At 45.7% G+C, this 27,913-nt stretch overlaps 1 protein-coding gene across 1 annotated transcript; it reads right to left on the reverse strand.

Moving 5' to 3' along the window:
* Positions 1-374: 374 nt before the first annotated feature.
* DLX6 (distal-less homeobox 6) lies at positions 375-11,235 on the reverse strand. Its single transcript, XM_060782216.2, has 3 exons — positions 10,161-11,235; positions 5,464-5,657; positions 375-1,574 (listed from the first exon to the last, which is right to left on the reverse strand). The coding sequence occupies exons 1-3, from the start codon at positions 10,786-10,788 to the stop codon at positions 1,323-1,325; spliced, it is 1,074 nt and encodes a 357-aa protein (XP_060638199.2). The 5' UTR covers positions 10,789-11,235; the 3' UTR covers positions 375-1,322.
* Between the last annotated feature and the right edge of the window lie 16,678 nt (positions 11,236-27,913).

Raw genomic sequence — 27,913 nt, forward strand, 5'->3', positions numbered from 1 at the left:
TCTGGAAGCATTTTCTCCTAACATTTCACCTGCATCTATGGCAGGCAACTCACCCATCTAATCACCTTCCGACAAAGGATTTCCCAAGGCAGTGAGAAGCCAGACCTTGAAACAGCTAGGCCATTAAATGTTAATCAAGGTAGCCAAGTGTAACATTCACACCTACTTCAAAGAGTTCTTTCTCCCACCCTGGATATTTTACACATATATAAACCCTGTTTTTCTAGTTTCCAACAGACCTCACAACCTCTGAGGATGCCTGCCATAGATGCAGGTGAAAAGTCAGGAGAGAATGCTTCCGAAACATGGCCATACAGCCCAGAAAACTCACAACAACTCAATGATTTCTTAGACAACACAAAAGCAGGACTCTCTTGGGCGTTTTCTGGCTTTTACTCTCTATATGAAAGGAGACAAAACATACAAAGGATATGTACAACTAAAATTCAACAATATGTACAACAGGTTTGCTCGGCAGCGAAAGGGACCGAGAAGATTGACAAGGTGGGACTTGAGCTTTAGGATCTGGGTGGGGTTATTCTTCTTCTTTTTTGTCTTACTTTCCCCTCTTGCTCTTTCCCCGCAATGGGAAAAACTCAGGAAAGTCATTTTGTGTGTATGTGATGATAGCAACCCCCAGAATCTCCAACCCGGTGGAGATGCGATTGGGGGATTTGGGGATTTATAGTCCGAAAGTCCCCGAACTTTGATAATAGGAGGCGTGGAGGCGGATTTCTTGGCCAATTCTAGGAGCCAGGGTTATGTCAGGGAATGTACAGCCTCGAAAAAAGTGAGACAGATTGGATTGGTCTTCGCAGCCGGTTATCAGTTCCACTTGGAGGGAGCAGGAGGGAGTCTGCTGCTTGCAATGGTCCTCAGTGAATTAGACACGTCTGACTCCTCCAGCCTTTTTGTTTCCTTAAAAAAAAAAGCCCTAAAAATGTTGCTGCGTGGACTGGTGGGGAAAGTGTGTATCCTCCGGTCCGCTCCACTTCTGGTTGTTTTGGGATTGTTGTTGTTTGCTTTGCGCCTGGATTTATACTCCCAGGGAGGGTTGTTGCCTCCGAGTCGCGGTAGAAATATCCCAAAGCGAGCATCTGATGTGGGTCTTTCAGTTCAAGATCAATCGCTGAGGTCCAAGGGAAGGGGGAGGCCAAGCCCCAGTCTGTCTCCCTCGGCCGCACAGCGCCCCATGGGCCCCCCAAACCCGCGATCGGCCCTCTCTCTTTCCCTCTTTCTCGGCGGGGCCAGGCTGGCTGGCGGGCGGGCGGGAAGGCGGGCGGGCGGGCTGCTCCCGGAACGGCGTGTTTCTCTTGGCCCGCTCACATCATCTGCGGTCTCTGCATTGTGTCTTGATGTGGAGAAGAGTACCAGTGAGAATAGCCCGGCATGTAGCTGCTGGGAGGCATGTTGACGCCTTTGGCAGAGGCCGAAACGTCCCAGACAGGAGGCAGGCCCGGGGAGCGCGGGGAGAGGGTGGCCGAGCCGGGCAGGGGGTCGCTCTCGTGGGGGTTCCCGCCCTGCTTCAGCAGCTTCTTGAACTTGGAGCGCTTGTTCTGGAACCAGATCTTCACCTGCGAGCAGAGGAGGCAAGAGAGGCATCAGAGCCATGCACAGAGCCCATCCCAAGGTCAACGGGGAGAGAGAGCCAAAGGGGGAAGGAAGAAACCCAGAGGGTGAAGGGAGACTGCCAAAGGGGGAAGGAAGAGCACTAAAGGAAGAGATCCAAAAGGGGATGGAATACACCTAAAGGGGGAAAGAAGGAAGAGCACTAACGGGGGAAAGAAGAGCTCTAAAGGAACAGACCCAAAGGGGGAAGGAAGAGACCTAAAGGAAGATACCGAAAGGTGGAAGGAAGAGATCTAAAGGGGTAAGGAAGGAAGAGCACCAAAGGGGGGGAAGGAAGAGATCCAGAGGATGAAGGAAGGAAGAGCACCAAAGGGAGAAGGAAGAAACCCAAAGGGGGAATGAAGAGCATTAGAGGAAGAAATCCAAAGGTTGAAGAAACAGACCTAAAGGGGGAAGGAAGGAAGAGCACCAAAGGGAGAAGTAAGAAGAAACCCAAAGGGGAAAGGAAGAGCACTAAAGGAAGAGACCCAAAGGGGAAAGGAAGAGCACCAAAGGGGGCAGAAAGAAATCTAGAGGATGAAGGAAGACAGACAAAGGGAGAAGGAAGAGCACAAAAGGAAGAGGTCCACAGGGGGAAGAAACCCAAAGGAGAAAGGAAGAGACCCAAGGGGGGCGGGGAGGAAAAGTCCCAAAGAGGGAAAGGAAGAGATCCAGAGGATGAAGGAAGGAAGAGACCCAAAGCAGGAAGGAATAGAACCATAGAGGGGAGGAAGAAACTCAAAGGGGAAGGAAGAAACCCAAAAGGGGAAGGAAGGAAATCAAAGGAGTTCCATTCACCGACTTACTTCCTTTTCTCCCTCCCTCTTTCCCTTTCTCCCTTCCCTCCTTCCTTCCCCCTGCCTTCGATTTCCTCCCTTCCTACCTCCCACCCTTCTTCCTTCCTTCTTCCCTCCTTCCCTTCCTCGCTCCTACTCTCTCTCCTTCCTCTTTCCCTCCTTCCTTTCTTCTTCCTCCCCTCCTCCCCTCTTCCCTTTTTTCTTTCCTTCTTTCCTTCCTTCTCTCCCTTCCTTCCCTCCTCCCTCCCTCTGGTTCCCACTATACCCAACCCTCTACTGCTGTGCCCCCCCTTCTCTTTTGCTGCCATTGTTTCAACCGCCTTCCATTCAGGCCTGCTTGGGTACCTTTGTGCCTCGCATTTTCGGCTTGTTTTTCTCTCTCTTTCAAAGGACATTCCCTTCTCTGGGACACTTAACAACGCAGTCGGGCATTCTTGTCCCTTTATTTCCCATGCATCCATTTAAAGTCACCTACGCAAGTAGACAAGTCTGCCGACGTGGGCAAGATCCGATAGGCATCGGGTCTCCAGCGCCTGGCATAATTACCAGCAGGTAATTACCCTTTTAGAATGATGGGAGTGGGAGCAGGTTCAGGGCACGTAGTTTGGATACTTGGTTTTCCCTTCCACCCCTTCCACCCATCCTTTGGCTTAGGGGTGAGCCGTTGTGACCTCCCTAGACTTCAGATCTCATTGGCCATACTCTGCAACTGGAGTGGTGAGGGTTGATGGGAACTGCTGTCCCACAGACACCTCCACTGCCAGCCCCAGCTTAAGCTCCCTGGGCTTCCTTTGTTGTTGTCTGCCTTTCAGCCTATCCAGGGTTGCCCAACCAGGCAAGGTTTGTTCCAAGGGGCCTGGGACTGAACGAGTATGACTCGCCCAAAGTCACCCAGCTCAAGCCATCACCTAATGGTCTCCAGACTCCAATGCTCAACCATTACACCAATCGCCCCAATTCCAAGACTTCTGCAACCACTGACATCATGCATTTCAATGAGACAAAGATGCCCTCCTAAACACACAGATTCAGAAGCTTCACCACAGTCCCTAGGAGCCTCCGCTGGTGCAATGGGTTAAACCCTTGGGCTGGCAGGACTGCTGACAGACTGGTCGGCAGTTCGAATCCGGGGAGTGGGGTAAGCTCCCCTCTGTCAGCTCCAGCTTCTTATGCAGGGACATGAGAGAAGCTTTCCACAGGATCCGGGCGTCCTCTGGGACACGTCCTTGTAGACGGCCAATTATCTCACACCAGAAGCGACTTGTAGGCTCCTGGCACACACACACACAAAACCCTCACAGTCCCTTGGATTTGGAAAACGGAGGGAAGGGGGACTTCCATGTTAAGAGAAGGCCTTCAAAGCAGTCTCAAAAATGGTCTGAGGATTGGCTTCAGTAGGTCACTTTTGCTGGATTCCAATCTGACCTACAAAGAAGTCCTGCATGATGAGGAACGGAGCATTTCCAGCATCCTACTTCCCAGGGCGCAGGAAAGGCCTGGAAAACCGCCCCAGTGTCTTTAAGGAAAGTCCCCAAGAATATCACCAACGAAAGGAGTCTTTGCATGAAGGGAAAATGAAAAGCTAGGCCGCATTTGACAAAGAAAACCTAGGAAAGGGGGTTGTGAGTTTTCCGGGCTGTATGGCCATGTTCCAGAAGCATTCTCTCCTGACGTTCTGCCTGCATCTATGGCGGGCATCCTCAGAGGTTGTGAGGTCTGTTGGAAACTAGGAAAATTGGGTTTATATATCTGTTGTACGTCCAGGGTGGGAGAAAGAAGTCTTTTCTGTTTGAAGTAGGTGTGAACGTTGCAATTGGCTACTTTGAATAGCATTTAATGGCCTAGCAGTTTCAAGGTCTGGCTTCTCACTGCCTGGGGGAATCCTTTGTTGGGGGGTGATTAGCTGGGCGAGTTGCCTACCATAGATGCAGGTGAAACGTCAGGAGAGAATACTTCTGGAACATAACCATACAGCCCCGAAAACTCTCACAACCTCTGAGGATGCCTGCCATAGATGCAGGCGAAACATCAGGAGAGAATGCTTCTGGAACATAACCATACAACCCCGAAAACTCTCACAACCTCTGAGGATGCCTGCCATAGATGCAGGCGAAACGTCAGGAGAGAATGCTTGTAGAACATGGCCATGCAGCCCCGAAAACTCACAACAACCCAGTGATTTCGTCCATGAAAGCCTTCGATAAACCTACTGAACCTTTGCAACAATTTCAAAGAATTGTGTACCATACAAAAATAAATACATACATAAATAAAATGAACGTATCTCATATAGGTCCAGCTTTCCAAAGACTAAAGTCATATTGTACTTACACTTCCATGTCCTTTAAAAAACGACAACAACGTTGCAAAGCTGCCTCAACAGAAGTCACCCAGCCTCCCAAATAGTATATTTTTTCCTTACTAGCTGTTAAAAAAAGCACCTGCAGGAGATACCTCTCCCCCTTATTGTGCCCAGAAGATATAAATGCCACCATGATATTTAAAAATACCCAAAGAAACTTCTAGTTGTGAATGCAAATAATCACTTTAGTTGTATGTGTGTCATTCGGGCTTATATTTGCAGGGAAATCAACCAACCACATTTAACTGTGGCTTAACTTCCTCTAATTTTCTACACGCTTCCCTTTGATCCACAGCTCTCTCCTCACCTTCTGAACATTTCGCCTCAGGGCACCCACTGAATTCCACTTACTCATCCAGGATAATTTACTATTGAATATTACCAAGGGAGGTGTGCTTTCTCTGGGGCCCCGGAGGCTGTGTATATATATATAAAACCAACCATGTCAAATCTCTCTCCTTTGTAACAGGACAAATCAATGTCTATATTTTGGACTGGTGGACCCAAACCTCCACAAAAGTCAGATACACCAAGCAAAGGAATATAAACATGACACTTGGGGTTTGTTTTGGCTTCACCCATGGATGACCTCCAGCTCTGTTGATTGGAAACCATGGTGTTGTTTTGGGAAAGGGGCTGCCAGTTATATTGTCCAGGATGACAAAGGCCTGGGTCCCTCCCAGGAATGGTGTTTACCTGTGTCTGAGTCAGTCCTAGTGAGGCTGCCAGTTCTGCTCTCTCGGGAAGCGCCAGGTACTGGGTCTGTTGGAAACGGTGGTTCAAAGCCTGCAGCTGGAGGCTGGAGTAAATGGTGCGAGGCTTCCGGATCTTCTTCCCCTTCCCATTAAATCTGATCTCCCCGTTTTCGATGACTGTCGTCTTTTGCTGATCTGAAATCAAAAGGGCAAGCAGGTTGGAAAGGAGGTGGCCAGACCTATCCTTGGTGGTTCCTCTTCGGTTTCTATGTGACCATCTCGCAACAAATCCGCTCCCATTCCATTACTAAAAGAGTCTGAGGAAATATGGGCCAAACCACTGGCAAAATCATCTAATCAGGCCTTTCTGGGGTCACTTTGGGATTCACCTTTGCGACCAATACTTTTCCCACATAGTTTTGGTCGATGACTCCTATTCCAGAGGCCTGGTAAACTTATTGTAGGCACTATTTTGCTTCAACAACAAATTATCTCTCCCTTGTTCCACCCATTTATTTCCTCACACACATATAAAACAACCCTGTAAGGTAGTTGATACTGCTACATTTTACTTTTTTTGGTGTATGTATATATGTGTGTGTGCATATATATATATGAGTGTATATATGTACATACATATACACACATATACACATTTCCTTTTAGTGTACAGGGAGAAAAGGCGGCTCTGTGTGTGGGCCTATGCATATATATATGTACTTACATACATACATATATATAATTTGTAGTAAAGGTGTGTGCAAATATTTAAAATCACCTTATCTTTACACACACATATGCACACACGCACACACATATACATATATTTATACACACACGCATATACATACACATATTCCCTTTTTGAGTGTGTTTCTATATATATGCATATGCACACACACATAATACATATACATAATGTTGGAATAAAGGTGTGTGCAAATATTTAGTACCTCCTTATCTTTACACATGCACACACACACACACACACATATACATATATACACATACATACATTCCCTTTTAGTGTACATGGGGAAAAGGCGGCTCTGTGTGCGTGTGTCTATATATATTACATATACATACACATATACATAATGTTGGAATAAAGGTATGTGTAAATATTTAGAATCTCCTTATCTCAACGCACACATGCATGCACACAAATGTATACATATATGCACATACATACATTCCCTTTTAGTGTAGGGGGGAAGGCGGATCTGTCTGCGTGTGTCCATACATATACATATACACATACATATACATATACATAATGTTGGAATAAAGGTGTGTGTAAATATTTAGAATCACCTTATTTCTGCACACACATGCATGCAGACACACATATACATATATAGTATACACATACATACATTCCCTTTTACTGTAAAGGGGAAGGCGGCTCTGTGTCCGTGTCTCTCTCTCTCTCTCTACACACACACACACACACACACACACACAATGTTGGAATAAAGGTGTATGCAAATATTTTGAATCTCCTTATCTTTACACACACACATATACAGAGTTGCCCCTTTCCCCCTGTACACCCAAAGATACGGATATTCTACCTGAATGTCCTTCGGCATTTACACAGCTCTTACTCATTCACAAACCCAGGTTGATTGATACACCCAAAGATGAGCTTCTAGTCCAATGTCCTTCAGCATTCACATACCACAAAGACCGCTTGGTTGATCCACAGAGAGGGAGAAAGAGAGCTGGAACTCAGAGATTCACAAACACAGGCTGATTGATCCCACCGAGAGTGAGAAAGAAAGAAGGATCCAAAGGATCCTCGATGGCAATATTGAGAATGGCAATCTAAGGGCCACACTGGAGCATTGACTAAGCGGGGAGGGAGTTATTTTGGGGCAGATGATGGTGTGCCTCCGATATATAGACAATGGTTGGGACCAAGTGGAATAAGCTGTGTTAGAAACACACTCTGCCTCTAGGAAAAGACCACGATCAGGGGCAACCTATCGAGTTTTTTTTCCTGCGGGTGCTAAGCCAGTTCTTAACTCGCTTTCGTCCTGCATCAAGCCACCATAGGAGCGGCCTTGTCCTTCTTTAGACTTGGCCTGGGAAGGAAAAGGCCCGCTCGCTCTTTGGAGGAGCGCTTCCGCCGGGAAAGGTCACCACGGCGGGCCACGCGAATAAATCTCGAAGGAAAATATACACCAACATATTACACTCCTATTCCACCTTCAGAGGGCCACGGAGGAGGAGGCCGACGGGGTTAAGCTAAGGAACAAGGAGGAGGCGCGTGGGAATGGCCCCCAGGCACGGAAACCACGCGCCAGTCGGCCTCCCGGGGAAAAAAGATCCACGCGGGACAGATCCGCGCGTGGGAAGTCGGTTTGCTGAGGCTCCCGGAAGCAAGAGAAAAGGCTTCAAAAGGAAGGGAGCCCTATTAAAGGGTGAAACTCCACGGAAAGGAGGGGGATGGACTTTCCGAATGAAAGGACCGGGCAAGGTGGGAATTTGGCTTGTGGGAAAGAAGGAAGGAAAGCCAAAAGGGAATGGGAAAGCAAGAGGCAAAGACGGGCGCCCAAAGAAGAAAAAGAAGGAAACAAGAAAAGGATAGAATTGAAAGAAAGAAAGAAGAAGCAAAAGGTGATTTGACTTATAGGGAGGAAGGGAGCAGGAAAAGGGGGAGAAAAAGGAGGGAAAACAATCAGGAAATAGAAAAGAAAGAAGAAAAGAAGGACGCAAGAAGGAAGGAAAGAGGAAGGCAAAGAAAGGGATGCCAAAGCCAGAGGGCAAGGAAGGAACAAGGGAGAGAATGTAGTAGGAAAGGAGGAATGAAGTAGGGAAGTAGGAAAGGCAAAGAAGGCATGAAAGAGCGATAAGGAAGCAAAGTGAAGGAGTGGACATGGAAATACCGAAACTCGAAGGCACCCAAAAAGAGGCAAAAGGAATTGCAATTATAGGGATGAGGAAGAAAAGAGGGAAGGAATGGGAAAGCGATAAAGGAATAATAATAATAAAAAACGAAGAGGCAAGGAGAAAAGGAAGGAAGCGGGAAGGGAGGGGGAAGAAGAAATGAAATCTTTTTTGTGTCAAGAGCAACTTGAAAAACTGCAAGAGAGAATTGGCTGCCTGCAAGGAGGTTGCCCAGGGGACTGGATGTTTGGTGTTTTACCATCCTTGTGGGAGGCTTCTCTCATGTCCCTGCATGGGGAGCTGGAGCTGACTGTGGGAACTCACTCACTCCAACCTCCGACCTGTCGGTCAGCAGTCCGCAGATTTAACCCATTGCGCTAGGAGGGCTTCCATGAAATGAATTGAAAAGAAAAAGGGGCCATGAGAGACATAATAAGAGAAAAGGAAGTAGGAAACGGGGGGGGGGGGGGGGAGAGGAAATCAAAGCATTTTAATTCGTGTCAGGAGCTACTTGAGAAACTGCAAGTAGCTTCTGATGTGAGAGAACTGGCTGTCTGCAAGGATGTTGCCGCCACAAGGGTTTAACCCATTGCAAAAGCGGGGCTCCAAAGAAAGCATGAAAAGAATGGAAAAGGGGTCAGGAGGGGCAGAAGAAGAAAAAAGGAAGGGAGCAGAGAACAATAGAAGGAAGTGGAGAAAGTGGGAAGGGAAGAGGGGAAACAAGGAAGAGAGAAGGAAGCAAGAAAGAAGGAAAAAGGGGAGAGCGAAGGTGGGGGGGAGGGGGGCAAAGCGAAGGATGGACTCTTGAAAGACAAAGCGAGAAAGGAGGGAAGAAAGAAGGGGAACAACAAGAGGCAAGGAGGGACACCAAGGGCCCTTCCACACAACTCTATATCTCAGAATATAAAGGCAGGAAATCCCACATTATCTGCTTTGAACTGGAATATATGGCAGTGTGGACTCAGGGTCCTTCCACACAGCCCTATAACCCAGAATATAAAGGCAGAAAATCTCATAATATCTTCTTTGAACTAGGTTATCTAAATCCACACTCAGATAACGTGGGATTTTGATATTCTGGGATATAGGGCTGTATGGAAGGACGCTGAGTCCACACTGCCATATATTCCAGGGCCCCCAGATAACCCAGTTCAAAGCACATATTGTGGGATTTTCTGCCTTGATATTCTGGGTTTATATAGCTGCGTGGAAGTGCCCTGGGTCTACACATAGGGCCACATATAGTCCACACATAGGGTCCGTCCACGCAGCCATATAACCCAGAATATAGAGTCAGAAAATCTCACAGTATCTGCTTTGAACAATATCTGAGTCCAAGTTGCCATATATCCCAGTTCAAAGTAGATAAAGTGGGATTTTTATTCAGCTGTGTGGAAGGGGCCTTCGAGAAAGTGGGATTTTTCTGCCTTGATATTCTGGGTTATATGGCTGTGTGGAAGTGCCCTGGGTTTTCCGAGTCCACACTCAGATAAGGTGGGATTTTCTGCCTATGTATTCTGGGATGCAGGGCTGTGTGGAAAGGCCCCCAGATAACAGAGTTCAAAGCATATATTGTGGGATTTTCTGCCTTGGTATTCTGGGATGTAGGGCTATGTGGAAGGGCCCCAAGAAGGAGAGAAAGAAGGAAGGAAGGAAAGAAAGCGGCAAGGAAGGAAAGGGGAAGAGGATGAAGCCGGGGATGGAGAAGGGAAGCAAAGCGAGAGGGGAAGGGGGGGAGTGAAACAAAGGAAGGCAGGAAGGATGGAAGGAAGGAGGGCAGGCAGGAAGGCCTCCGCTCGGACCCACCTGCGTCGTCGGGCCTGGCCTGGCCCACTCCCCCTCCGCTCCCTCCTCCGCCTCCTCCGCCCGCTCCGCCGCCCTGGTGGTAGGGCTGGAGGTAGGGGCTGTGTTGCGCGTGGCCCACGTAGGGGTAGGCGGCGGCGGCAGCGGCGGCGGCGGCGGCCAGCGAGCGGTGGCTGTAGGAGTTGGCGCCTCCGGGTCCCGTCCCCGCCGCGGCCGTGGAGTAGGGCGCGGCGTGGTGGTGGTGGTGGTGGTGCGGGTGGTGATGGTGGTGGTGGGTGGGGTGCGGCGGGTGGTGCTGGTGGTGCGAGTGGTGGGAGTGCGAGGCCGGCGGCGTGGAGTGGAGGCAGTGGAGCGGGTAGTGAGCGCCCGCCGCCATCGCCGACGCCGGGGAGCTCTGCGGCGGAGGAGGTTGTTGTTGCTGCTGCTGTTGCTGCTGCTGCTGCTGCTGAGGCTGAGCTTGTTGTTGCTGCTGCTGCTGCTGCTGAGAGGAGCCTCCGGGCGCTTGTGTCCCGGAAGGCTGCGGAGGCGCCGTTGTTTGCTGCTGCTGCTGCTGCTGCCCAAACTCCATGAAGGCGGACTTGGACGAGTCCTGCGCCTCCAGCCCCTCCGCCATCGTAGTCATGGTCATCATCCAAGGCGGGCGAGGCAGCCACCAAGTGCCTCCCTGGTGCCTCTGCTGCTGCTGTTCCTCTTCTCTTCCTCCTCCTCCTCTTTCTTCTTTCCCCGCTTCCTCTTTTCCTCCTCTCTCTTCTCTCTCACATTCTTTCTTTTTTCAACAAAACACAAAACATTCCTCCCTTCTTCTTCTTTTCAGTGTGTGTGTGTGTTTGAAGGTGTGTGTGTGAGCGAGAGAGAGAGAGAGAGAGAAGGGAGGGGAGGGGAGGGGGGAGGAAAAGGCGCGAGCCAGCGGCGGAGCGGAGAGGAGAGGAGCGCGCGAGCAATAGGGGGAGAGGGGCCTTGTTAACTGAGGGAGGGGAGGAGGAGTGTGAGAGCAGCCGGGGAGGGAGAGCGGGGAAAGGAGAGAGAGGAGAGAGGGGAAGGGAAAGGAGGAAGGGAGGAGGGGGGCAGGAAGGCAGAACCTAGTCCTTCCTGGGCCTTTCCGCCTCTTTCCTCTCCCCCCCCCCCACCTTCCTCTCCATTCCCAACTTGGGAGTTTTCTCTTTCACTCTCTCGCTCTCCTTTCCCACCTTTCCTGCCTTCCTTCACTCTTTCTTTCTTTCCCTCCCTCACTACTCATTGGGGTTTGGTTTCTTTTCCTTTCTTTTGGGTTGAATTCGATTTCTTTTTCTCTCTGTGTGAGTTTAAATAGATAGAGTTTAAAGCTGAGAGTGAAACATTCAACCTACCCCAAACAGACAAGAGTTCTTTCTCCCTTCCACGGACACAAGGGTTTATATCTGTGGAATGTCCAGGGTAAGAGAAAGAACTCTTGTCTGTTTGAGGTAGGTTGAATGGTTCACTCTCAGCTTTAAACTCTCTCTCTCACACACACACATTGCTCTAGTTTACTCTCAGGGCCAGCTAATCACCTCCCAACAAAGGATTCCCCAGGCAGGAAGCAGCCAAGCCTTGAAGCTGCAAGACTATTAAATGCTAATCAAGGTGATCCATTGCAGCATTCACACTTGCCTCAAGTAAACAAGAGTTCTTTCTCCCAACCTGGATATTCCACAGTTATATAAGCCCCATTTTCCTAGTTTACTCTCAGGGCCAGCTAATTACATCCCAACAAAGGATTCCCCCAGGCAGGAAGCAACCAAGCCTTGAAGCTGCAAGACTAAGCAAGGTGATCCATTGCAGCTTTCACACTTGCCTCAAGCAAACAAGAGTTCTTTCTCCCACCCTGGACACCCCACAGATATATAAACCCCGTTTTCCCAGTTCCCTAGTTTCAAACAGACCTCCCTCACAACCTCCGAGGATGCCTGCCATTGATGCAGGTGAAACGTCAGGAGAGAATGCTTCTGGAACATGACCATACAGCCCGGAAAACTCACAGCAACCCCTTAGTATTATTTTTATTATTATTCAAAAGGAAGTGTCCCTAAGGCGGTTGCATACATACACATATCCAACTTTTACTTCAGTGGTTTCTGCACATCTACATCTGTTGCATATATACACATATCCAACTTTTACTTCAGTGTTTTCTGCACATCTAAATCTATGTGTGCTTCTGGAATATGGCCATACAGGCCGGAAAACTCACAACAACCCAGTGATTCCGGCCATGAAGGCCTTCGAGAAGACACACACATACATACACACCAGCCATCCTTTGCCAGGCGTTGATGTGTCTCAGGCAGTGTATATGTGTTTTGTGTGTGTATGTGTGTGTGTGTATGTATTTATGTATATGTATGTATATATTTTATGTATATGTGTGTTTGCGTATATATATGTGGTTTTGTGCATGCGTTGCTATGTGATGTTTGTCGCTTCTGCTGTGTTTTCCAGTGTTTTTATGAGTGATGGTCACTCGTTGCTCAGATAGGTGTATTGTGTCCAAATTTGGTGTCAATTCGTCCAGTAGTTTTTGAGTTATGTTAATCCCACAAACGAACATTACACACACACACACACATATAGGGTTAATTAAAAGTTGAGCTTCTCTTTACAAAAAGAAAAAGAAAGAGGAGGAGGACAGCAATACAAAAACACAAACGCGCGCGGGCGCACACACACACTCCCGCCCGCCCGCGCGCACTCCCAGGGAGCGACATAGACCTAGAACCATAACATTTAAACAGAGAGAAAAAAGAAAAGCCCACGAGTCGCATGGTTGGCCTCTCCAAAGGGCAGCGGCTCCTGATTGGTCACTCCGCGCCTGACGTCACCAAAGCCCGGGCAGTTCTACTGGCGCGCGCGCGCCAGCCCGGGAGGCCACCGTCTTGGGCTTGCAACAACTTCAAAGCCAGAGAGAAGCGACCCAGAAGCAGCCAACCAGAGCGGCGGGCGCTTTATGTGTGTGTGTGTTTTGTGTGTTTTTGTGTATACAGCAGCGGAACAAAAGCTGCACTCGGGAAGAGCCCAAGAGAGAGAGATTATATATATATATCCAACCACATAGACACAAGTGAGTGTCTATATGTGTTTATGTCAGGCATGGGCAAACTTGGGCCCTCCGGGTGTTTTGGACTTCAAGTCCCATAATTCCTGGCCTCAGGCCCCTTCCTTTTCCCCCTCAGCCGCTTAAGCGGCTGAGGGGGAAAAGGAAGGGGCCTGAGGCCAGGAATTATGGGACTTGAAGTCCAAAACACCTGGAGGGCCCAAGTTTGCTCATGTTTGGTGTATATACATTCCATCACATGCCAAACCGCGATTTGTGCCCGTGTTCTGAGGGCGAATCCTCCAAGATCCGACAGGAATACACCCCCTTCCCTCCATCCGCGTTGCAAACAGAAGCGCCTGTAAATGCTTTCAAATAATATGCAAATGAGGCGTGCGGTTAGTGGTTTGGCAAACCTTGATTGCAATATAAACTACCCGAGGAGAAGTGCCTTCGCCCTAAATGTGCCTTTCGATTACAATTCCAGTTGATTTTATTTTATTGTCAACACGGCTAATGATAAAAATAGCGTTAGATATGATTATTTTTTTTCACTTTCCGAAAGGAGGCAATTAGACTTCTAATCAGGAATACACACACACACACACACAAAATGAGGGGAGAGGGAAAAAAAATCTCCCATGATTAACTGCACTACTTTGTTCAAAATTGCAGCTATAAAATTCAGAACAATTTGCCTGTAATGATTATGGACTGGGTTTATTTTGGGAGGTGGAATAAAAGTGGATATAGCATAAATTATCCTCTAATTATACACCAGTGTCGCCTCAATTATCCTCTTATCAAAATGGTTGTCTAACTGCCGCATTTAGTTTCAATTCTCTCTCTCTCTCTCCCTTTTTCTCCCCCCTTCTATAAAAAGAACTTCATACCTTGTTATTATTAATCCATTTATTATTTGCAAAGGGGATTTATAGCTGAGCATCCAGGTGGTTATCGCCACATCTCTCGCAAAGATGGACCGGGGAGAGAGAGAGGCATGAGGTTGGAAGCAACGCCGAGGAGGATCTATCTCTCGCCTTCCTTCCGCTCTTTTTTTTTTGGGGGGGGGGAGGGGGCTTTTCTCCCTTCTAGGGCTGTTTTGGGTTTGCTTTGGTTTGAAAAAAATGTGGTGTCCAGTCCAGTCAAGGGGGAAAATACAAGATCTTTGGAGATCTTTGGAGATTTCGCAAGAGGAGCCAGGTAGGAGAAAAGCCTCAGTGGGAGAAACTCCCCGGTTGTGGGATTTCAGCACCGCCAAAGGGAACCAGGGCAGAGAAAAGCATTTTTATTCCAGGGTTTGCTTTTGGAAAGGCCTTACATTAAGAAACCGGTATTCTCTCTCTCTCTCTCTCTCTCTCTTTGCTCCCTTCCTTTTTATTCCCCTCTCTCTTCTCATTTAGTTGGACCTCCAATGGCTTAGCGATTTTTCTCCCGGTGATGTTATAAACAGGGTTGCCTCCTGATGTTGCGACATAGACACCCGACTCTGTCCCAAAGGGAAAAAAACTCGGTTGTGGGGACAGGCAACGCCACGCGTGTCTCTCTCTTTGGAGGAGCTAGTGCTCTGATTTCTGTCTCTCCTCCCAACTTTTCTTTCTGTGTCTTTCTCCTTTCCTTCTCTTTCTGTGTCCTTTCCTTTCTTTCTGTGTCTTTCCCTCTTCCCTTTCTTTCAGTGTCTTTCCCTCTTCCTTCCCTTTCTTTCTGTATCTTTCTCCTTTTCTTCTCTTTCAGTGTCTTTCCTCTTCCTTCCCTTTCTTTCCGTGTCTTTCCCCTTCCTTTTCTTTCTGTGTCTTTCCCTCTTCCTTCTCTTTTTTTCTGTGTCTTCCCCCCTTCCTTTTCTTTCTGTGTCTTTCCCTCTTCCTTCTCTTTCTTTCTGTGTCTTTCTTCCCTTTTTTGTCTTTCTCCATTTCCTTTTCTTCTTTCTGTGTCTTTCTTTCCTCTCCTCCTCATATCTTTCTCTCCTTCCTCTTCTTTTTTTCTGTCTTTCCCCTTCCTTCATTCCCTTTCTTTATGTGTCTTTCTCTCTTCCTTTTATTTCTGTGTCTTTCACTCTTCTTTTTCTTTCTGTGTCTTTCCCTCTTTCCTCTCCTTCTTTCTGAGTCTCTTTCTTTCTTCTCACATCTTTCTATCTCCCCTCTCCTTTTTTCTGTCTTTCTTCCCTGTCTTTTTCTGTGTCTTCCTTTTTCCTGTCTTTCTCCCTTTCCTCTCCTTCTTTCTGTGTCTTTCTCTTTCTCATATCTCTCTCTTCCCTCTCCTTTCTTCTATCTTTCCCCCTTCCCTTTCTGTCTGTGTCTTTCTCCCTTCTCTTTTTGTGTCTTTTCCTCTTCCTTCCCTTTCTTTCTGTGTCTTTCTCTCTTCGTTTTTCTGTCTTTCTCCCTTTCCTTTTCTTCTTTCTGAGTCTTTCTCTCTTTCATCTCCTTCTTCTCATATCTTTCTCTCTTCCTTCTCCTCTTTTCTGTCTTTCCCTCTTCTTTTCCCCCCTATCTTTCCCTCTTTCCTCTCATTCTTTCTGCATCATCCCTTCCTTTTTATCTCTTCCTTTTTTCTGTCTTTCTCTCTTCCTTCTTCTTCTGTGTCTTTTCCCCCTTTCTCCTTTTTCTCACATCCTGCTCTCCCCCTTCTCCTTTCTCTCTCTCTCTTCCCTCTTTATTTCTACTCCCTCTTTTTTCTTTTCATTTTTCTTTCTCTTTAAAGTCTCTGGACATCCAGTGGTTTTGCTATTTTGCACCCGATGCCTAAAGAGGGTTGCAGGTTGACTTTTTTTTTGCAACACAGACACACTCACACTCTTCTGTCCCCAGGGAAACTCAGTTGTGAGGACAAGCAAAGCGACGCGTCTCTCTCTCTCTCTCTCTCTCTCTCTCTTTCCTTCCTTCCTTTCTCTCTCCTTTCATGTGCCTTTCTTTTCCAACTTAGCTAACACTAGATCTCCAACAGCTTTGCTATTTTATCCCCATGGTGTATTCAAGGCAAGGCTGAATTGCAATACAGACACCCCATTCTGTCTTCAGGGAAACCCGATTGTTGGAGGCTTCAAAGCAGAGCGTGTCCCTCTCTTTAGGGGAGCTAGTGGTCAGCTTTCTTTTCTGTGTCTTCCTCTCTTCCATTTCCTTCTTTCTCTCTGCCATTTCCTTCTTTCTGTGTCTTTATCCCTTCCCTCTGCTTTCTGCTGTGCCTTGATCTATACTACCACGCAATGCAGTTTGAACTGCATTGTGTGGGTCTACACTGAGTATGATACAGTAGTATAGATCCCCTCCTCTCTCTCTCGTTCTTTCCCTGCCTTTCTCTCTTGCCCCCCTTTCTTTCCCTTTTTATTCCTTTCTCTCTCCAAACTCCCAGTGGCTTTCCTATTTTCCTCCCCATGCTGTATAAAAAGGATTGCAGGTTGATAATATTGCAGGCTAGGGAAACTCGATGGTGGGGACAGGCAAAGCGACGCCTATCTCTCTCTTTTGGAGAACCGGTGCTTTGGGTTGCTGTGGGTTTTCCGGGCTGTATGGCCATACTCTAGAAGCATTCTCTCCTGACGTTTCTCCTGCATCAATGGCAGGCATCCTCAGAGGTTGTGAGGTCTATTGGAAACTAGGAGAACAGGGTTTATATATCTGTGGAATGTCCAGGGTGGGAGAAAGAACTCTTTTCTGTTTGAAGTAGGTGTGAATGTTGCAATTGGATACCTTGAATAGCATTTACTAGCCTAGCAGAATCCTTTGTTGGGAGGTGATTAGCTGAACGAGTTGCCTGCCATAGATGCAGGCGAAACGTCAGGAGATAATGCTTCTGGAACATGGCCATACAGCCCCGAAAATTCTCACAACCTCTGAGCATGCCTGCCATAGATGCAGGCGAAACGTCAGGAGAGAATGCTTTTGGAACATGGCGATAGAGCCCGGAAAACTCTCACAACCTCTGAGCATGCCTGCCATAGATGCAGGCGAAACGTCAGGAGATAATGCTTCTGGAACATGGCCATACAGCCCCGAAAACTCTCACAACCTCTGAGCATGCCTGCCATAGATGCAGGCGAAACGTCAGGAGAGAATGCTTCTGGAACATGGTGATATAGCCCGGAAAACTCTCACAACCTCTGAGGATGCCTGCCATAGATGCAGGCGAAACGTCAGGAGAGAATGCTTATGGAACGTGGTGATATAGCCCGGAAAACTCTCACAACCTCTGAGCATGCCTGCCATACATGCAGGCGAAACGTCAGAAGAGAATGCTTCTGGAACATTGCCATACAGCCCCGAAAATTCACAACAACCCAGTGATTGCGGCCATGAACGCCTTCGACAATACAACCAGTGCTCTGCTTTACTGGGCTTCTTTTTCCTCCTTTCTGCCCCCTTCCTCAGCCTTCTTTTCTTTCCCCGGCGTTTGACTTCTTGAGCTTCTGGAGTCGGTTCAGTGACTCTGAATGCGGCTGGAAGTGTCTCTCGCCCCTTGTTGGCTTTGAGGAACAAGGGTGGCCCTCTTCCACGCGCGGAAAGGGTAACCCGAACCGGGCAGTTTGCAAACCTGCCTTAATTTCTTCCCTTCCTAATTCCTAGAGCCGTGGAGGAAGTTAGTGGGAAGCGGGGAAGGAAGGAAAGGAAGGGTTCGGATGTATGTGAAGCGGAGTGAGCCCGGCCTCCCTTCGCTTTCTGCTGCTGCCAATTTGCTGGGAGGCTTTCCTTAATTCTTAGGATGTAGCAAACGCTCAGGCAGATTTGGCAGGTTGATTGCTTTCTGCCCTCCAGCTCGTTGTTACGCGTTAACAACAGTATTTGGCGGAGGTGCCAGGAAATGCTCTCCCTGTTTTGGGGAGAAAGCAGAACCCCCCAGAGAGAGGCACAGGCAGACCCCCAACCTTGCCCTCTCCTTCTGGGGCTGCGATTCCTGGGCGCCTTGACCTAGAGAATCAGAACCATTGAGGGCAGAAACCCGAGAGCCGGGTGTCTGCATGGAATCCACTTGCCAAGGGATCCTGGAAGGATAAAAAAACCCCGAATACTCCGAAAGTGCCAATTTGCGAAAGGAAGACGCTTTCGAGGATTTCAGGGAAGGAGGAACGTGGAAGGAGGGAGGGAGCAGAGGTAAATACCAAAACAAAGACAAAGAGATTAGAACGGGGTTGTTGTGAGGTTTCCGGGCTGTATGGCCATGCTCCAGAAGCATTCTCTCCTGACGTTTCGCCTGCATCTATGGCAGGCATCCTCAGAGGTTGTGAGATTTGTTGGAAACTAGGAAAATTGAGTTTGTGGAATGTCCAGGGTGGGAGAAAAAACTCTTGTCTGTTTGAAGTAGGTGTGAATGTTTCAATTGGTTAGCATTTAATAGCCTAGGTCTGGCTTCTTACTGTCTGGGGGAATCCCTTGGTGGGAGGTGATTAGCTGGCCCTGATTGTTTCTTCTCTGGAATTCCCCAATTTTTGAGTGTTCTTCTTTATTTACTGTTATGATTTTAGATGCAAGTGAATCGTCAGGAGAGAATGCTTCTGGAATACGGCCATACAGCCCGGAAAACTCACAACAACCCAGTGATTCTGGCCATGAAAGCCTTCCACAGTACAGGGATTAGAACTATAAACACTGCGCAGAGCACGTCGTCAAAAGAATCCCCTTTCTCCTATTCTATCCTCTATTTAGTTGCTTGTTTTCAATCTACATTTCCCTCCATCTCCTTTATCCATGCTATCTTCTCGGATAGGCAAGCAGAAAGAGAGAGGAATGAGAGTAAGGTCACTCATTTGCAGGGTTGTTGTGAGTTTTCCGGGCTGTATGACCATGTTCCAGAAGCATTCTCTCCTGTCGTTTCGCCTGCATCTATGTCAGGCATCCTCAAAGGTTGTGAGGTCCATTGGAGACCAGGAAAAGTGAGGTTTATATATCTGTGGAATTTCCAGGGTGGGAGAAAGCACTCTTGCCTGTTTGAGGTAGGTGTGAATATTTCAGTTGGTCACCTTGATTAGCATTTGATGGCCTAGCAGTTTCAAGGTCTGGCTTCTTACTGCCAGTACTACAAATTCTAAAATCATAATAGTAAATAAAGAAAAACACTAAAAACTAGGGGAATTCCAGATAAGACACAACCAGCTAATCCCCTTCTAACAAAGGATTCCCCCAGGCAGTAAGAAGTCAGACCTTGAAACTGCCAGTCCATTATATGCTAATCAAGGTGGCCAATTGAAACATTCACACCTACCTCAAATCTCCGAGGATGCCTGCCATAGATGCAGGCGAAACGTCAGGAGAGAATGCTTCCGGAACATGGCCATACAGCCCGGAAAACTCGCAACAACCCAGTGCTTCCGGCCATGAAAGCCTTCGACAATTCACTAGTTTACAGCCTTGACAATATTCCTATTCGGGAGGAGGAAGCTGGTGCTCTGCAAAGTTGGCATCATCTCGCACTTAGGCTGCTTCTACACTGCAGAATGAATACAATTTGGCACCACATTAACTGTCGTAGCTCAACGCTATGGAATCATGAGGGGTGTAGTTTCTAGTTTGGTGAAGCACCTAAGTAAGGACAGAGAAGGCTTGAGACCTGGTGGGAAAATCCTCCATAGCACTGAACCATGAAAATTCAAGTGGTGTCAAACTGCATTAATTGGTCAGTGTAGATGCAGTAACTAGCCAAAACCTAATAAACGAACAAATACACATTATTATTATTAATAATAATAATAAAAATAAAATAATATAAATAATAATAATAAAATTAATAATAATAATAATAATAATAATAATAATAATAAACGTAACAAGTTGGAGCGAACTATCTGCAGCTTCCTATTGGCTGGCCTGAATGAGTCTTGGCTTCAAAAAGTCCAATGATCCTCTTTCTCTGTCCGGAGAGAGATCCACGCGTGGGTGGAACTTCGCACGTGGTTGTGGCCTTCTGGAGCCTTGGCCCACGAACCCCGACTCGGCCGGGGGGTGGGTGGGACTCCAAACTGGAAGAACTGCGCTTCCTCCTTGATAGCAATTTCCCACGCTGAGCACGAGCACGAGTGGGAGGGAGAGACTTTGCATGAGAGCTAAACCGCACGTCCTCTGCTTGAAACCTTTGGCCACTCACTTCCCGTGGCTTGCAAGGAGTGGGTGTAGGGGTCTAAGAGCCAGGGGGTTTTCTGCACTATGCTATAGAATTAATTCAGTTTGGCACTGCATGAACTGCAATGGCTCAAGGCTGTGGCATCCTATAGATCAGGTATGGGCAAACTTGGGCCCTCCAGGTATTTTGGACTTCCACCATTCCTAACAGACTCAGGCCCTTTCTTTATTCCCTGAGGCTGTTAGGAATGGTGGGACTTTAAGTCCAAAACACCTGGAGGGCCCAAGTTTGCCCGTGCCTGCAGTCGATTGTAGCCTTCCCTGCAGAAAAGGGCAATCCGTGGGCAACACTGCTCTGTGTCCAATGGAACTCAACCAGGGACGTGGGAGGAGGGAAATGAGACCATCCCTCCAATAAGAATTCTCCCCCAATGACATTTTCCTTGAGTCCCCAAATTTCTAGCAATGCAGAGCCTGAAATATTAAAAATTGCTAACATCTCAGTCTTTTCTATTTGTTCCCAGTCATCATTTTGCCTGCCCTGTTCCTTTGGTTCCCTAAACTGTATTTCTAAATGCTCGACTGGAGTTTTAAATTATTGTAAATGGTAAAAATGTCCAAACTGAAGGGAAGAAAAATCCTGGAAGAGGGAAAGGAGTATCATAGGAGGACAATAATAACCCCATTTTACCCGCAGTGGAGTTACTCTCAAAGAAGTCTAATATGACATTATTATTATTATTATTATTATTATTATTATTTCCCATACATTGCAGCTTTGCTGAAGAAATTCCATATTATTATTAATTATTAATTTAAAAATTCTTGGTGTCTTGGTTTGTAGGCCTGGGGATATTTGGGGCGCTGATTCAGAGAATTGCATTGGTTAGATCTCATCGGCTCTAGGTTTTTAGATATGGCTATCATGGTTTCCTATGGGCGAACAGATAACTGGTTGGTATATATTCTGCATCTCAAAATAGAGCTGATAGGGGGAAACTGGTGACATTTTTGGAATCAGCAGGTCAAATATACCCAGAAACATTTGAGGCACTAAAATGTGTGTTGGCCAGTGAATTGCTTGGTGAATCCATAATTATTGGTGTTATTATTATTATTATTATTATTATTAGATACACAACACGATTAGTACACAGCAAACAAGATCGCTATGCTGGCTTTATTATTATTATGTATATTATGTATATTATTATGTATATTATTATTATTTTGTATTATTATTATTATTTTGTATTATTATTATTATTATTATTATTACTATTACTATTTGATACACAACAAGATTACTACATGCAAACCAGTTCACTATGCTGGCTTTTGTATTATTATTATTATTATTATTATTACTGTTATTATTATATTGTATTCTTATTTTATTGTTATCATATTGTATTATTATTGTATTATATTATTATTTTGTATTAATATTATTATTATTATTGTTGTTATTATTATTATTTAATACACTACAAGATTAGTACACAGCAAAAAGACCATTATGCTGACTTTTGTATTATTATTATATGGTATTATTATATTGTATTATAATTATACTTTTGTATTATTGTTGTTGTTATTTGATACATAAGATTATTACCCCGCAAACAAGATCACTATGCTGGCTTTTGTATTATTATTATTATTATTATTATTATTATTATTATTATTTGATACATAAGATTATTACACTGCAAACAAGATCACTATGCTGACTTTTGTATTATTATTATTATATTGTATTATTATATTGTATTATAATTATAATTTTGTATTATTATTATTATTATTATATACATAAGATTATTACACTGCAAACAACATCACTATGCTGGCTTTTGTATTATTATTATTATTATATTATATTACAATTATAATTATGTATTATTATTATTATTATTATTATTATTTGATACATAAGATTATTACACTGCAAACAACATCACTATGCTGGCTTTTGTATTATTATTATTATTATTATTATTATTATTGTTGTTATTATTATATTGTATTATTATTATATTGTATTATAATTATAATTTTGTATTACTGTTATTATTTCATGGTCAAGATTATTACACTGCAAATAAGATCACTATGCTGGCTTTTGCATTATTACTATTACAATTATTGTTGGTTACCCGCCTTTTCTCAAAGCTAGAGGCAAAGTGCAGCATAGTTAAAATCTATAGATGCAACATAAGACCATTCCATACTCCATGCTTAGAATCACAATGGTGTTTTGCTTTGGGACATGTTGCTTAGGATAATGGTCTCCAAGCCCATTAATATTCACTGTGTAGGACTGGGGTGTACATTTCCTTGAATTCGGGCACCTTAATTTCACCAGCGATAGAGAAACTGGGTGTAGCTAGAGGGGGCAAATATGAGGACATTGCCCCTCCAATCCAAATTCAAATCCCCTTTCAATGAATTTCCCATTAGTTCTCCAATGTCTAGCATTGCTGGGAGGTAAACACTAAAAATCGCTCTCTCTTCTCCTTGCTCCTTTTCTTTGGAGGCCTAAGCTGGATTTCTGAAATGCTCCCAGCCAGATTTAAATTACCGCAACGTGAGAAATTTGAAGGAAAATTTAATTGGGGGGGGGGGGGGGAGAGGTTGATTCTCAGTAGGAATGCCTCTATTTTGCTTCTCCTCCCATAGCAACATTCCTAGAGATACTGCAAAGTGTGTGTGAGAGCAAGAGAAATATGCACAACACTCCAGATGTCCTATCCCTTCGCTCTCTTTCATCCCTTGGTCTGCACCTCTGTTCCTTTTCTGTCTCCACCCCCACCCCCCTAACTCAAGTCCTTGGCGTTGGTGGGTTCCTCTGTTGCTTTCCTTAGGCTTCCCTTCGTGCTCCAAGGAGAGGTGCGGTGGTTGCTACGATGAGCTCAGTTACAAGGCTCGGGTCTAAAGAAATTAGACCTGGAAGAAGCAGCCCTCGAAGGCGGCGGAATCACTGGGTGTTCGTTTACACGGGTGTGCAGAGAATCGTGCCAGGCTCAGAAAGCTTGCTACTCTCTCTCCAGTAACTTTGGCATATTTTACTTCTGAATGACACACACACACACACGCAGACACATATAATTCAGAAATAAATCTCGCTAAGAGGATTATTCTCTTTCTAAAACCATTTAGCGATATTTATAGCTACTTGCATCTCTCTCCCCTCTCTCTAAATATATATGTATGTCCATCATCACCATCATCATCATTATTGTGTTGTCGAAGGTTTTCATGGCAGGAATCACTGGGTGTGAGTTTTCCGGGCTGTGTGGCCATGTTTGTAGGTTGTGCTTTTTTAATCAGCTTCCCAATGCGGTCAGTAGTTCTCTTAATGTATGGTTAAGAGCACTTTTCCTCTGGGCAGAGATCTTTGTCTTTACTCTCAGGGCCAGCTAATTACCTCTCAACAAAAAATTTCCCCAAGGCCAGGCAGGAAGCAGCCAAGCTTTGAAGCTGCAAGGCTATTCAATACTAATCAATGTGGCCAATTGCAGCATTCACACTTGCCTTAAGCAGACATGAGCTCTTTTCCCCACTCTGGACATTTCATAGTGATATAAACCCAATTTTCCTAGTTTACTCTCAGGGCCAGCGAATCCCCTCCCAACAAAGGATTCCCCCCAGGCAGGAAGCAACCAGGACTTGAAGCTGCAAGACTATTCAATGCTAATCAAGGCGGCCAATTGCAGCATTCATACTTGCCTTAAGCAGACATGAGCTCTTTTTCCCACCCTGGACATTCCATAGTTATACAAACTCAATTTTCCTAGTTTACTCTCAGGGCCTGCGAATCCCCTCCCAACAAAGGATTCGCCCAGGCAGGAAGCAGCCAAGCCGTGAAGCTGCAAAACTATTCAATGCTAATCAAATGCAATACATGTGCTACGGCAGCATTCACACTTGCTTTAAGCAGACATGAGTTCTTTTTCCCACCCTGGACATTTCACAGATATATAAACCCCACTTGCTTAGTTTCCAACAAGCCTCACAACCTCCGAGGATGCCTGCTATAGATGAGAGTGAAATGTCAGGAGAGAATGCTTCTGGAACATGGCCATCCAGCCCAAAAAACTCACAACAACCCATTATTATTATTATTATTATTATTATTATTATTCAGAAGGAAGTGGACCTAAGGAGGTTGCACACATACACTTCAGGGACTTTTGCATATTTATATTTATCTAGATAGATGGATGGATAGATAGATATGCAAAAACGCTGGAGAGAAAGTTCATATTTATGTGTATTTTGGGAGTGGGGAGGCATGGGATGGGGAATGAGCTTAGCGGGAACATCCCATATGCAAAGTTGGGCCCCCAGCCGGTGGGACTCTGTAGACATCTATGTATCCAAAAGCCATTGGAGTGAAAGTTGCATATGTGTGTGTGTGTGTGTATGTATGTGTGTCACCCATATGCACACAAGCCACTGGAGAGAAAGTTTTCTGAACATGGCAGGATTCATTGCACTCTCCCTCTCTTTCTAGCCCCACCTGCACTAATCATTTAATGCAGTTTCAACTGCTATGGCTGTGCAGATGAAATCCTGAAATGCACCTGAAATCCTGGAACTAGTTGGAGGCCCAGATGGTGAATACACAAACCACTAAGAGGACTAATGCGCATTAAAGGCTTTCTTTCACTTGGCTCCAAGGCAGATTGAAGCTAGCTTCGAAATGCACTAAATGATGAGTGTAGATGGGGCCTATCTCTCTCTCTCTCTCTCTCTACACACACACACACATACACACCACAAACACATCCCAAGGAGAAGAGGAAGATTGACAGGATCTGGACCTAACCTGTCTAAAGCAAAGCCTCCAGAGTGATATTTTCTTTTCTCCCTCCCCTTCCCATCATAATCATGAGATGTGCTGTCACTGGGTTGCTGTGAGTTTTCCGGGCTGTATTGCCATGCTCTAGAAGCATTCTCTCCTGATTCTCACCCACATCTATGGCAAGCATCCTCAGAGGTTGTGGGGTCTGTTGAAAACAAGGCAAGTGGGGTTTATATATCTGTGGAATGTCCAGGGTGGGAGAAAGAACTTGCCTCCAGCAAGTGTGGATGCTGCAATTGATCACCGTGATTAGCATTGAAAGGCTTTGCAGCTTCAAGGCTTGGCTGCTTCCTGCCTGGGGGAAATCCTTTGTTGGAGGTGTTAGCTGGCCCTGATTGTTTCTTGTCTGGAGTTCCACTGTCTTTGAGTGTTGTTCTTTCTTTACTGTCCTGAGTGTTTTTTTTAAAAAAAAAAAATACTGGTAGTCAGAATTTCTTTTTAAAACTCAGGACAACAAGTAATATTATTTGCGCATTATGTTCAGGCCTCATGTTTTCATCTGTTTTCCTTTTGTTTTCTTCTATCTATCCCCTAAGGCCAGTTCTGTAAAAGCGAATTAACATTGTGATTCGATTTTCTTCTCCCACTTCTGGAAAATCTTAATCCGGGAATGGATAACATTCGAATCTCCTTTCAATGGGTCTGGTAAAAGTTGTGGAAGCCTAAAAGTCTTTGTTGACAAGAGTTGAATCTAGACTTAGGGTGCATCTACACTACAGAATGAATGCAGTTTGACGCCACGTCAATGTTATGGAATGTTGAGAACGGTGGTTTGTGCATTCTTTGGCACAGAAGACACAAGACCTGGTCAAACTACAGCTCCCATGATTCTGCAGCATTGAGCCATGGCAGTTATAGTGGTGTCAAACCACCGCATTCCTTCTACAGTGTAGCGCGAACCCTTTAGTCCATTTCAAAAAAACCCGATGTTATTAACAGGACCAGTAAGTCCTGCCTAACTCCAGTCTAAGCCTGATGAGGCCTGGACCCAAATCGCTGGGTCTCTAGTGAGTGTGTTTACCCATTGACACAGAATTGGCATCAGAAGAATAACCCGATTATAATTTCCCTATGAATGAGCCGCGTTGTTGTTCTTATTGTGTGCTTCCAACTCGTAATGACAACCATGAGACGAACCTATCATGAGGTTGGTTTTCTTGAGACGGGTTGTTCAGAGGGGGTTTGCCTTGGCCTTCCTCTGTGGCTGAGAAAGTGTGACCTCCCCTAGGCTGCCCAGTGGGTTTCCAAGGCTGAACCCAGAGCCATAGGACAAGGCGCAAACTGCCACACTCCCTGATATATTTGAAATGTGTTGAAATAGTGCTTGCGGGTGTTTAAATATTTCCAAAGAACCCTACACGCACATTAACACAATATCAGAAGTTGTCAGAATTAGTATAAGAAGTTATATCGCCATATCGGGCGTCCCCTGGGCAATGTGCTTGCAGGCGGCCAATTCTCTCACACCATAAGCAACTTGCAGTTTTTCAAGTCGCTCCTGACACGAAAAAGAAATCATGCAAGACCATAAAAGTATATAAGTATATTCCCCATTCTTTTAAACAGCTGCCCAGAGTCAAGTCCAGAGGAAGAGAGGCACAGGCATCTGCTTGGAAGTGGAGCTGCCTCCACTTCTCCCATTTGCTTTATTCTTGTTGGGAATCAAGAGCTGTTAGGGTCAAAAATAACCCTCACTTGGGGGTGATTCCACAAAAATATAGAAGAATGCCAGCACAGTAGATAGTGGCATGCAGGATGAAAAAGACAACCCCCTTCTGGGCCTTCTAAGCCCCTTTTTAAGATAGGCATGCATAAGGAATTTGGGGAAGGAATCCCTCACTCTAATCTATCTAGACTAACTACTCATTGAGGGCTAGAGACTTGTGCAGTCAGGGATGAAACCCAACCATTTTGACAATCCTCCCAGAGGTCAGCTGATCCTTACTGAACACTTATATGAATTCATGCAAAGAAGGCTGCTGGTTTTCCTTCTTTTTCCTCTCCTTGTCTCCTTCTTTCTTTCCTCTTTCCTTTCTTCCTCCCTCCCTCCCTTCCTTCGCCCTCCCCTTTCTCTGGCTTTCTTCTTTCCTCCTTCCTTCCTTCCTTCCTTCCTTCCTTCCCTTCTGCTTTCTTTCTTTGACCACCTCCCTCATTTTAATTTCTTCTTTCCTTTGAGAATCGACCTTTCTTTCTTTCTTTCTTTCTTTCTTTCTTTCTTTCTTTCTTTTTTACCGCGACTTCTCTCCTTTCCTTTGTATCCATTCCTTCTCTCTTTCCTCTATTTATACTTTGTCACCTTCTTTTCTATCTCTCTCTTGGAAACCTTCCCCCTTTTTTCCTTCCCGTCTTTTCCTTGCTTTGTTGCCCTTCCTCCATTTCTCTCTCCTCCTTTATTCCTTCCTTTCTTTTTCACTCCTTCCTTTTCCTCGCCTTCTCTCTTCTTTCCTTTTTCTGCCTCCCACATTCTTCCACTTTCTCCCTTACCGTCTCCTTTCCTTTCTTTCATTCATTCTTTCTTTCTTTCTTCTCACCTTCTTTCCTTTCTCTTGCTTTCTTCTTTCCTTTCTACTTTGCTCTTCCTTCCTTTCTCTTTCTTTACCCCCTTCTTTTCTCCCCTCCCTTGCTCCTTCCTTCTATCTCTTCATTTCCTTCCCTTTCCTCCCTCCTTCCCTCTCTTTATTTCATACTCTTTCTTTCTGTCTTCCCTCCCTTGCTTCTCCCCTCTTTTCATTTCCTTCCTTTCCTCTCTCCTTCCCTCTCTTTATTTCCTACTCTTTCTTTCTTTCATCTCTTG

Source organism: Anolis sagrei, chromosome 6 (assembly GCF_037176765.1).
Source record: "Anolis sagrei isolate rAnoSag1 chromosome 6, rAnoSag1.mat, whole genome shotgun sequence".
NCBI classification, from domain to species: domain Eukaryota; kingdom Metazoa; phylum Chordata; class Lepidosauria; order Squamata; family Dactyloidae; genus Anolis; species Anolis sagrei.

Bases quoted from the DNA above. Each gene is read 5' to 3' on its own strand.
- DLX6 (XM_060782216.2), bottom strand. From the start codon at position 10,788: ATGATGACCATGACTACGATGGCGGAGGGGCTGGAGGCGCAGGACTCG. The intron at 5,658-10,160 runs GTGGGTCCGAGC...TTTTGATTTCAG, and splicing joins GGCCAGGCCCGACGACGCAG to ATCAGCAAAAGACGACAGTC. The intron at 1,575-5,463 runs GTAAACACCATT...CTCTGCTCGCAG, and splicing joins TAGGACTGACTCAGACACAG to GTGAAGATCTGGTTCCAGAA.